Here is an 11,307-nt window from a genome sequence, read left to right as displayed (position 1 = left end):
AGCCAGAACTGAACTGAGTGTGGTGCAGTACCACACTGAGACACCAGATGGCAGTATTGAGCCAGAACTGAACTGAGTGTGGTGCAGTACCACACTGAGACACCAGATGGCAGTAATGAGCCAGAACTGAACTGTGGTGTAGTGGTGCAGTACCACACTGAGACACCAGATGGCAGTAATGAGCCAGAACTGAACTGAGTGTAGTGCAGTACCACACTGAGACACCAGATGGCAGTATTGAGCCAGAACTGAACTGAGTGTAGTGCAGTACCACACTGAGACACCAGATGGCAGTATTGAGCCAGAACTGAACTGAGTGTGGTGCAGTACCACACTGAGACACCAGATGGCAGTATTGAGCCAGAACTGAACTGAGTGTGGTGCAGTACCACACTGAGACACCAGATGGCAGTAATGAGCCAGAACTGAACTGAGTGTAGTGCAGTACCACACTGAGACACCAGATGGCAGTAATGAGCCAGAACTGAACTGAGGTGTAGTGCAGTACCACACTGAGACACCAGATGGCAGTATTGAGCCAGAACTGAACTGAGTGTGGTGCAGTACCACACTGAGACACCAGATGGCAGTAATGAGCCAGAACTGAACTGAGTGTGGTGCAGTACCACACTGAGACACCAGATGGCAGTAATGAGCCAGAACTGAACTGAGTGTAGTGCAGTACCACACTGAGACACCAGATGGCAGTATTGAGCCAGAACTGAACTGAGTGTAGTGCAGTACCACACTGAGACACCAGATGGCAGTATTGAGCCAGAACTGAACTGAGTGTGGTGCAGTACCACACTGAGACACCAGATGGCAGTATTGAGCCAGAACTGAACTGTGGTGTAGTGGTGCAGTACCACACTGAGACACCAGATGGCAGTAATGAGCCAGAACTGAACTGTGGTGTAGTGGTGCAGTACCACACTGAGACACCAGATGGCAGTAATGAGCCAGAACTGAACTGTGGTGTAGTGGTACAGTACCACACTGAGACACCAGATGGCAAAATTGATCTTCTACATGCTACACTACTACATCGTCATTTCATCATCGTGTGTGTGTGTGTGTGTGTGTGTGTGTGTGTGTGTGTGTGTGTGTGTGTGTGTCTGTGTGTGTGTGTGTGTGTGTGTGTGTGTGTGTACCTGTTATTGTTGATAACAGTGTTCAGTGCCTGGTACAGATCCTCCTCTGTCATCCTCTTCCAGTGAACCATGATGCCCATCCCTTTAGCCTCCACCCGGGTCATAGTGTCGTAATGGTCCCCAAACAGAGGTAGCCCCACTACAGGAACACCGTGGTACATCGCTTCATAGATACTGTTCAGACCACCGTGGGACAGAAACGCTACTATTCTGGCATGGCCTGGAGAGACAGGAAGGAGAGAGAAGAGACAAGGATGAGAGAGAGGGAGGAGAGACAAGGATGAGAGAGAAGGAGGAGAGAGAGGGAGGAGAGAGAGAAAGGAGAGAGAAGAGACAAAGATGAGAGAGAGGGAGTAGAGAGATATAGAGAGGAGAGAGGGAGAAAGGAGAGAGAGGGAGAAGAGAGGAGAGATGGAGGAGAGGGGAGAGGGAGGGATGAGAGAGAGGGATGAGAAAAAGGGAGTAGAGAGATATAGAGAGGAGAGAGGGAGAAAAAAGAGAGGGAGGAGAGAGGAGAGATGGAGGAGAGAAGGAGGAGGGGTTAGGGTGTGTGGGGGTGAGGGAAAGGTGTTCCAGCTAGAGGGAGAAACAGTGTTGTCCTATAGGTCCCTGGTCCTAACAGTGTTGTCCTATAGGATCCTGGTCCTAACAGTGTTGTCCTATAGGACCCTGGTCCTAACAGTGTTGTCCTATAGGTCCCTGGTCCTAACAGTGTTGTCCTATAGGTCCCTGGTCCTAACAGTGTTGTCCTATAGGTCCCTGGTCCTAACAGTGTTGTCCTATAGGACCCTGGTCCTAACAGTGTTGTAATATAGAGCCCTGGTCCTAACAGTGTTGTCCTATAGGTCCCTGGTCCTAACAGTGTTGTGATATGGACTCTGGTCCTAACAGTGTTGTCCTATAGGAACCTGGTCCTAACAGTGTTGTCCTATAGGTCCCTGGTCCTAACAGTGTTGTCCTATAGGACCCTGGTCCTAACAGTGTTGTCCTATAGGTCCCTGGTCCTAACAGTGTTGTCCTATAGGTCCCTGGTCCTAACAGTGTTGTCCTATAGGTCCCTGGTCCTAACAGTGTTGTCCTATAGGTCCCTGGTCCTAACAGTGTTGTCCTATAGGACCCTGGTCCTAACAGTGTTGTCCTATAGGTCCCTGGTCCTAACAGTGTTGTCCTATAGGTCCCTGGTCCTAACAGTGTTGTCCTATAGGACCCTGGTCCTAACAGTGTTGTCCTATAGGACCCTGGTCCTAACAGTGTTGTCCTATAGGACCCTGGTCCTAACAGTGTTGTCCTATAGGTCCCTGGTCCTAACAGTGTTGTCCTATAGGTCCCTGGTCCTAACAGTGTTGTCCTATAGGTCCCTGGTCCTAACAGTGTTGTCCTATAGGACACTGGTCCTAACAGTGTTGTCCTATAGGTCCCTGGTTCTAACAGTGTTGTCCTATAGGACCCTGGTCCTAACAGTGTTGTCCTATAGGTCCCTGGTCCTAACAGTGTTGTCCTATAGGATCCTGGTCCTAACAGTGTTGTTCTATAGGACCCTGGTCCTAACAGTGTTGTCCTATAGGTCCCTGGTCCTAACAGTGTTGTCCTATAGGTCCCTGGTCCTAACAGTGTTGTCCTATAGGTCCCTGGTCCTAACAGTGTTGTCCTATAGGACCCTGGTCCTAACAGTGTTGTAATATAGAGCCCTGGTCCTAACAGTGTTGTCCTATAGGTCCCTGGTCCTAACAGTGTTGTGATATGGACTCTGGTCCTAACAGTGTTGTCCTATAGGAACCTGGTCCTAACAGTGTTGTCCTATAGGTCCCTGGTCCTAACAGTGTTGTCCTATAGGACCCTGGTCCTAACAGTGTTGTCCTATAGGTCCCTGGTCCTAACAGTGTTGTCCTATAGGTCCCTGGTCCTAACAGTGTTGTCCTATAGGTCCCTGGTCCTAACAGTGTTGTCCTATAGGTCCCTGGTCCTAACAGTGTTGTCCTATAGGACCCTGGTCCTAACAGTGTTGTCCTATAGGTCCCTGGTCCTAACAGTGTTGTCCTATAGGTCCCTGGTCCTAACAGTGTTGTCCTATAGGACCCTGGTCCTAACAGTGTTGTCCTATAGGACCCTGGTCCTAACAGTGTTGTCCTATAGGACCCTGGTCCTAACAGTGTTGTCCTATAGGTCCCTGGTCCTAACAGTGTTGTCCTATAGGTCCCTGGTCCTAACAGTGTTGTCCTATAGGTCCCTGGTCCTAACAGTGTTGTCCTATAGGACACTGGTCCTAACAGTGTTGTCCTATAGGTCCCTGGTCCTAACAGTGTTGTCCTATAGGATCCTGGTCCTAACAGTGTTGTCCTATAGGACCCTGGTCCTAACAGTGTTGTCCTAATGGACCCTGGTCCTAACAGTGTTGTCCAATAGGTCCCTGGTCCTAACAGTGTTGTCCTATAGGTCCCTGGTCCTAACAGTGTTGTCCTATAGGACCCTGGTCCTAACAGTGTTGTTATAGGGTCCCTGGTCCTAACAGTGTTGTCCTATATGTCCCTGGTCCTAACAGTGTTGTCCAATAGGTCCCTGGTCCTAACAGTGTTGTCCTATAGGACCCTGGTCCTAACAGTGTTGTCCTATAGGTCCCTGGTCCTAACAGTGTTGTCCTATAGGACCCTGGTCCTAACAGTGTTGTCCTATAGGACCCTGGTCCTAACAGTGTTGTCCTATAGGACCCTGGTCCTAACAGTGTTGTCCTATAGGACCCTGGTCCTAACAGTGTTGTCCTATAGGACCCTGGTCCTAACAGTGTTGTCCTATAGGACCCTGGTCCTAACAGTGTTGTCCAATAGGACCCTGGTCCTAACAGTGTTGTCCTATAGGACCCTGGTCCTAGCAGTGTTGTCCTATAGGTCCCTGGTCCTAACAGTGTTGTCCTATAGGTCCTTGGTCCTAACAGTGTTGTCCTATAGGACCCTGGTCCTAACAGTGTTGTCCTATAGGACCCTGGTCCTAACAGTGTTGTCTTATAGGTCCCTGGTCCTAACAGTGTTGTCCTATAGGACCCTGGTCCTAACAGTGTTGTCCTATAGGGCCCTGGTCCCAACAGTGTTGTCCTATAGGTCCCTGGTCCTAACAGTGTTGTCCTATAGGACCCTGGTCCTAACAGTGTTGTCCTACCAGTGTTGTCCTATAGGGCCCTGGTCCTAACAGTGTTGTCCTATAGGGCCCTGGTCCTAACAGTGTTGTCCTATAGGACCCTGGTCCTAACAGTGTTGTCCTATAGGTCCCTGGTCCTAACAGTGTTGTCCTATAGGTCCCTGGTCCTAACAGTGTTGTCCTATAGGTCCCTGGTCCTAACAGTGTTGTCCTATAGGTCCCTGGTCCTAACAGTGTTGTCCTATAGGGCCCTGGTCCTAACAGTGTTGTCCTATAGGGCCCTGGTCCTAACAGTGTTGTCCTATAGGTCCCTGGTCCTAACAGTGTTGTCCTATAGGGCCCTGGTCCTAACAGTGTTGTCCTATAGGACCCTGGTCCTAACAGTGTTGTCCTATAGGACCCTGGTCCTAACAGTGTTGTCCTATAGGTCCCTGGTCCTAATAGTGTTGTCCTATAGGACCCTGGTCCTAACAGTGTTGTCCTATAGGACCCTGGTCCTAACAGTGTTGTCCTATAGGTCCCTGGTCCTAACAGTGTTGTCCTATAGGACCCTGGTCCTAACAGTGTTGTCCTACAGGTCCCTGGTCCTAACAGTGTTGTCCTATAGGACCCTGGTCCTAACAGTGTTGTCCTATAGGACCCTGGTCCTAACAGTGTTGTCCTATAGGACCCTGGTCCTAACAGTGTTGTCCTATAGGACCCTGGTCCTAACAGTGTTGTCCAATAGGAACCTGGTCCTAAGAGTGTTGTCCTATAGGACCCTGGTCCTAACAGTGTTGTCCTATAGGTCCCTGGTCCTAACAGTGTTGTCCTATAGGACCCTGGTCCTAACAGTGTTGTCCTATAGGTCCCTGGTCCTAACAGTGTTGTCCTATAGGTCCCTGGTCCTAACAGTGTTGTCCTATAGGTCCCTGGTCCTAACAGTGTTGTCCTATAGGTCCCTGGTCCTAACAGTGTTGTCCTATAGGTCCCTGGTCCTAACAGTGTTGTCCTATAGGTCCCTGGTCCTAACAGTGTTGTCCTATAGGTCCCTGGTCCTAACAGTGTTGTCCTATAGGGCCCTGGTCCTAACAGTGTTGTCCTATAGGGCCCTGGTCCTAACAGTGTTGTCCTATAGGTCCCTGGTCCTAACAGTGTTGTCCTATAGGACCCTGGTCCTAACAGTGTTGTAACATGGACCCTGGTCCTAACAGTGTTGTCCTATAGGACCCTGGTCCTAACAGTGTTGTCCTATAGGTCCCTGGTCCTAACAGTGTTGTCCTATAGGTCCCTGGTCCTAACAGTGTTGTCCTATAGGTCCCTGGTCCTAACAGTGTTGTCCTATAGGTCCCTGGTCCTAACAGTGTTGTCCTATAGGGCCCTGGTCCTAACAGTGTTGTCCTATAGGGCCCTGGTCCTAACAGTGTTGTCCTATAGGTCCCTGGTCCTAACAGTGTTGTCCTATAGGGCCCTGGTCCTAACAGTGTTGTCCTATAGGACCCTGGTCCTAACAGTGTTGTAACATGGACCCTGGTCCTAACAGTGTTGTCCTATAGGACCCTGGTCCTAACAGTGTTGTCCTATAGGACCCTGGTCCTAACAGTGTTGTCCTATAGGACCCTGGTCCTAACAGTGTTGTCCTATAGGACCCTGGTCCTAACAGTGTTGTCCTATAGGACCCTGGTCCTAACAGTGTTGTCCTATAGGTCCCTGGTCCTAATAGTGTTGTCCTATAGGACCCTGGTCCTAACAGTGTTGTCCTATAGGACCCTGGTCCTAACAGTGTTGTCCTATAGGTCCCTGGTCCTAACAGTGTTGTCCTATAGGACCCTGGTCCTAACAGTGTTGTCCTACAGGTCCCTGGTCCTAACAGTGTTGTCCTATAGGACCCTGGTCCTAACAGTGTTGTCCTATAGGACCCTGGTCCTAACAGTGTTGTCCTATAGAGCCCTGGTCCTAACAGTGTTGTCCAATAGGTCCCTGGTCCTAACAGTGTTGTCCTATAGGTCCCTGGTCCTAACAGTGTTGTCCTATAGGTCCCTGGTCCTAACAGTGTTGTCCTATAGGTCCCTGGTCCTAACAGTGTTGTCCTATAGGTCCCTGGTCCTAACAGTGTTGTCCTATAGGTCCCTGGTCCTAACAGTGTTGTCCTATAGGTCCCTGGTCCTAACAGTGTTGTCCTATAGGGCCCTGGTCCTAACAGTGTTGTCCTATAGGTCCCTGGTCCTAACAGTGTTGTCCTATAGGACCCTGGTCCTAACAGTGTTGTAACATGGACCCTGGTCCTAACAGTGTTGTCCTATAGGACCCTGGTCCTAACAGTGTTGTCCTATAGGACCCTGGTCCTAACAGTGTTGTCCTATAGGACCCTGGTCCTAACAGTGTTGTCATATAGGACCCTGGTCCTAACAGTGTTGTCCTATAGGACCCTGGTCCTAACAGTGTTGTCCTATAGGTCCCTGGTCCTAATAGTGTTGTCCTATAGGACCCTGGTCCTAACAGTGTTGTCCTATAGGTCCCTGGTCCTAACAGTGTTGTCCTATAGGACCCTGGTCCTAACAGTGTTGTCCTACAGGTCCCTGGTCCTAACAGTGTTGTCCTATAGGACCCTGGTCCTAACAGTGTTGTCCTATAGGGCCCTGGTCCTAACAGTGTTGTCCTATAGAGCCCTGGTCCTAACAGTGTTGTCCAATAGGACCCTGGTCCTAACAGTGTTGTCCAATAGGTCCCTGGTCCTAACAGTGTTGTCCTATTGGACCCTGGTCCTAACAGTGTTGTCCTATAGAGCCCTGGTCCTAACAGTGTTGTCCTATAGGACCCTGGTCCTAACAGTGTTGTCCAATAGGTCCCTGGTCCTAACAGTGTTGTCCTATAGGACCCTGGTCCTAACAGTGTTGTCCTATAGGACCCTGGTCCTAACAGTGTTGTCCTATAGGACCCTGGTCCTAACAGTGTTGTCCTATAGGACCCTGGTCCTAACAGTGTTGTCCTATAGGACCCTGGTCCTAACAGTGTTGTCCTATAGGACCCTGGTCCTAACAGTGTTGTCCTATAGGACCCTGGTCCTAACAGTGTTGTCCTATAGGACCCTGGTCCTAACAGTGTTGTCCTATAGGACCCTGGTCCTAACAGTGTTGTCCAATAGGACCCTGGTCCTAACAGTGTTGTCCTATAGGACCCTGGTCCTAACAGTGTTGTCCTATAGGTCCCTGGTCCTAACAGTGTTGTCCTATAGGTCCCTGGTCCTAACAGTGTTGTCCTATAGGACCCTGGTCCTAACAGTGTTGTCCTATAGGACCCTGGTCCTAACAGTGTTGTCTTATAGGTCCCTGGTCCTAACAGTGTTGTCCTATAGGACCCTGGTCCTAACAGTGTTGTCCTATAGGGCCCTGGTCCCAACAGTGTTGTCCTATAGGTCCCTGGTCCTAACAGTGTTGTCCTATAGGACCCTGGTCCTAACAGTGTTGTCCTACCAGTGTTGTCCTATAGGGCCCTGGTCCTAACAGTGTTGTCCTATAGGGCCCTGGTCCTAACAGTGTTGTCCTATAGGACCCTGGTCCTAACAATGTTGTCCTATAGGTCCCTGGTCCTAACAGTGTTGTCCTATAGGTCCCTGGTCCTAACAGTGTTGTCCTATAGGTCCCTGGTCCTAACAGTGTTGTCCTATAGGTCCCTGGTCCTAACAGTGTTGTCCTATAGGGCCCTGGTCCTAACAGTGTTGTCCTATAGGGCCCTGGTCCTAACAGTGTTGTCCTATAGGTCCCTGGTCCTAACAGTGTTGTCCTATAGGTCCCTGGTCCTAACAGTGTTGTCCTATAGGACCCTGGTCCTAACAGTGTTGTAACATGGACCCTGGTCCTAACAGTGTTGTCCTATAGGACCCTGGTCCTAACAGTGTTGTCCTATAGGACCCTGGTCCTAACAGTGTTGTCCTATAGGACCCTGGTCCTAACAGTGTTGTCCTATAGGACCCTGGTCCTAACAGTGTTGTCCTATAGGACCCTGGTCCTAACAGTGTTGTCCTATAGGTCCCTGGTCCTAATAGTGTTGTCCTATAGGACCCTGGTCCTAACAGTGTTGTCCTATAGGACCCTGGTCCTAACAGTGTTGTCCTATAGGTCCCTGGTCCTAACAGTGTTGTCCTATAGGACCCTGGTCCTAACAGTGTTGTCCTACAGGTCCCTGGTCCTAACAGTGTTGTCCTATAGGACCCTGGTCCTAACAGTGTTGTCCTATAGGACCCTGGTCCTAACAGTGTTGTCCTATAGAGCCCTGGTCCTAACAGTGTTGTCCAATAGGACCCTGGTCCTAACAGTGTTGTCCAATAGGTCCCTGGTCCTAACAGTGTTGTCCTATTGGACCCTGGTCCTAACAGTGTTGTCCTATAGAGCCCTGGTCCTAACAGTGTTGTCCTATAGGACCCTGGTCCTAACAGTGTTGTCCAATAGGTCCCTGGTCCTAACAGTGTTGTCCTATAGGACCCTGGTCCTAACAGTGTTGTCCTATAGGACCCTGGTCCTAACAGTGTTGTCCTATAGGACCCTGGTCCTAACAGTGTTGTCCTATAGGACCCTGGTCCTAACAGTGTTGTCCTATAGGACCCTGGTCCTAACAGTGTTGTCCAATAGGAACCTGGTCCTAAGAGTGTTGTCCTATAGGATCCTGGTCCTAACAGTGTTGTCCTATAGGTCCCTGGTCCTAACAGTGTTGTCCTATAGGACCCTGGTCCTAACAGTGTTGTCCTATAGGTCCCTGGTCCTAACAGTGTTGTCCTATAGGTCCCTGGTCCTAACAGTGTTGTCCTATAGGTCCCTGGTCCTAACAGTGTTGTCCTATAGGTCCCTGGTCCTAACAGTGTTGTCCTATAGGTCCCTGGTCCTAACAGTGTTGTCCTATAGGTCCCTGGTCCTAACAGTGTTGTCCTATAGGTCCCTGGTCCTAACAGTGTTGTCCTATAGGGCCCTGGTCCTAACAGTGTTGTCCTATAGGGCCCTGGTCCTAACAGTGTTGTCCTATAGGACCCTGGTCCTAACAGTGTTGTCCTATAGGTCCCTGGTCCTAATAGTGTTGTCCTATAGGACCCTGGTCCTAACAGTGTTGTCCTATAGGACCCTGGTCCTAACAGTGTTGTCCTATAGGTCCCTGGTCCTAACAGTGTTGTCCTATAGGACCCTTGTCCTAACAGTGTTGTCCTACAGGTCCCTGGTCCTAACAGTGTTGTCCTATAGGACCCTGGTCCTAACAGTGTTGTCCTATAGGGCCCTGGTCCTAACAGTGTTGTCCTATAGAGCCCTGGTCCTAACAGTGTTGTCCAATAGGACCCTGGTCCTAACAGTGTTGTCCAATAGGTCCCTGGTCCTAACAGTGTTGTCCTATTGGACCCTGGTCCTAACAGTGTTGTCCTATAGGTCCCTGGTCCTAACAGTGTTGTCCTATAGGTCCCTGGTCCTAACAGTGTTGTCCTATAGGTCCCTGGTCCTAACAGTGTTGTCCTATAGGTCCCTGGTCCTAACAGTGTTGTCCTATAGGACCCTGGTCCTAACAGTGTTGTCCTATAGGACCCTGGTCCTAACAGTGTTGTCCTATAGGACCCTGGTCCTAACAGTGTTGTCCTATAGGACCCTGGTCCTAACAGTGTTGTCCTATAGGACCCTGGTCCTAACAGTGTTGTCCTATAGGACCCTGGTCCTAACAGTGTTGTCCTATAGGACCCTGGTCCTAACAGTGTTGTCCTATAGGACCCTGGTCCTAACAGTGTTGTCCTATAGGACCCTGGTCCTAACAGTGTTGTCCAATAGGACCCTGGTCCTAACAGTGTTGTCCTATAGGACCCTGGTCCTAACAGTGTTGTCCTATAGGTCCCTGGTCCTAACAGTGTTGTCCTATAGGTCCCTGGTCCTAACAGTGTTGTCCTATAGGACCCTGGTCCTAACAGTGTTGTCCTATAGGACCCTGGTCCTAACAGTGTTGTCTTATAGGTCCCTGGTCCTAACAGTGTTGTCCTATAGGACCCTGGTCCTAACAGTGTTGTCCTATAGGGCCCTGGTCCCAACAGTGTTGTCCTATAGGTCCCTGGTCCTAACAGTGTTGTCCTATAGGACCCTGGTCCTAACAGTGTTGTCCTACCAGTGTTGTCCTATAGGGCCCTGGTCCTAACAGTGTTGTCCTATAGGGCCCTGGTCCTAACAGTGTTGTCCTATAGGACCCTGGTCCTAACAATGTTGTCCTATAGGTCCCTGGTCCTAACAGTGTTGTCCTATAGGTCCCTGGTCCCAACAGTGTTGTCCTATAGGTCCTTGGTCCTAACAGTGTTGTCCTATAGGTCCCTGGTCCTAACAGTGTTGTCCTATAGGGCCCTGGTCCTAACAGTGTTGTCCTATAGGGCCCTGGTCCTAACAGTGTTGTCCTATAGGTCCCTGGTCCTAACAGTGTTGTCCTATAGGTCCCTGGTCCTAACAGTGTTGTCCTATAGGACCCTGGTCCTAACAGTGTTGTAACATGGACCCTGGTCCTAACAGTGTTGTCCTATAGGACCCTGGTCCTAACAGTGTTGTCCTATAGGACCCTGGTCCTAACAGTGTTGTCCTATAGGACCCTGGTCCTAACAGTGTTGTCCTATAGGACCCTGGTCCTAACAGTGTTGTCCTATAGGACCCTGGTCCTAACAGTGTTGTCCTATAGGTCCCTGGTCCTAATAGTGTTGTCCTATAGGACCCTGGTCCTAACAGTGTTGTCCTATAGGACCCTGGTCCTAACAGTGTTGTCCTATAGGTCCCTGGTCCTAACAGTGTTGTCCTATAGGACCCTGGTCCTAACAGTGTTGTCCTACAGGTCCCTGGTCCTAACAGTGTTGTCCTATAGGACCCTGGTCCTAACAGTGTTGTCCTATAGGACCCTGGTCCTAACAGTGTTGTCCTATAGAGCCCTGGTCCTAACAGTGTTGTCCAATAGGACCCTGGTCCTAACAGTGTTGTCCAATAGGTCCCTGGTCCTAACAGTGTTGTCCTATTGGACCCTGGTCCTAACAGTGTTGTCCTATAGAGCCCTG

General features: G+C 50.0%; 1 protein-coding gene across 2 annotated transcripts in view; it reads right to left on the bottom strand.

Annotated features, from left to right (window-relative positions):
* Positions 1-11,307, bottom strand: part of ugt8 (UDP glycosyltransferase 8) — a 183,681-nt gene that overhangs the window by 19,494 nt on the left and 152,880 nt on the right. For both annotated transcript variants that reach the window (XR_011675812.1, XM_071408500.1), the window contains exon 6: positions 1,152-1,371. Coding sequence is in view for 1 of the 2 variants with exons in the window: in XM_071408500.1 (XP_071264601.1) it covers positions 1,152-1,371 (220 nt within the window). In the remaining variant the exon portion in view is untranslated. The remainder of the gene's footprint in view (positions 1-1,151; positions 1,372-11,307) is intronic.

Source organism: Salvelinus alpinus, chromosome 6, assembly GCF_045679555.1.
Source record: "Salvelinus alpinus chromosome 6, SLU_Salpinus.1, whole genome shotgun sequence".
NCBI lineage: Eukaryota > Metazoa > Chordata > Actinopteri > Salmoniformes > Salmonidae > Salvelinus > Salvelinus alpinus.
Note: the sequence above shows the minus strand (reverse complement) of the source record. Positions and strands in the feature narration are given on the sequence as shown.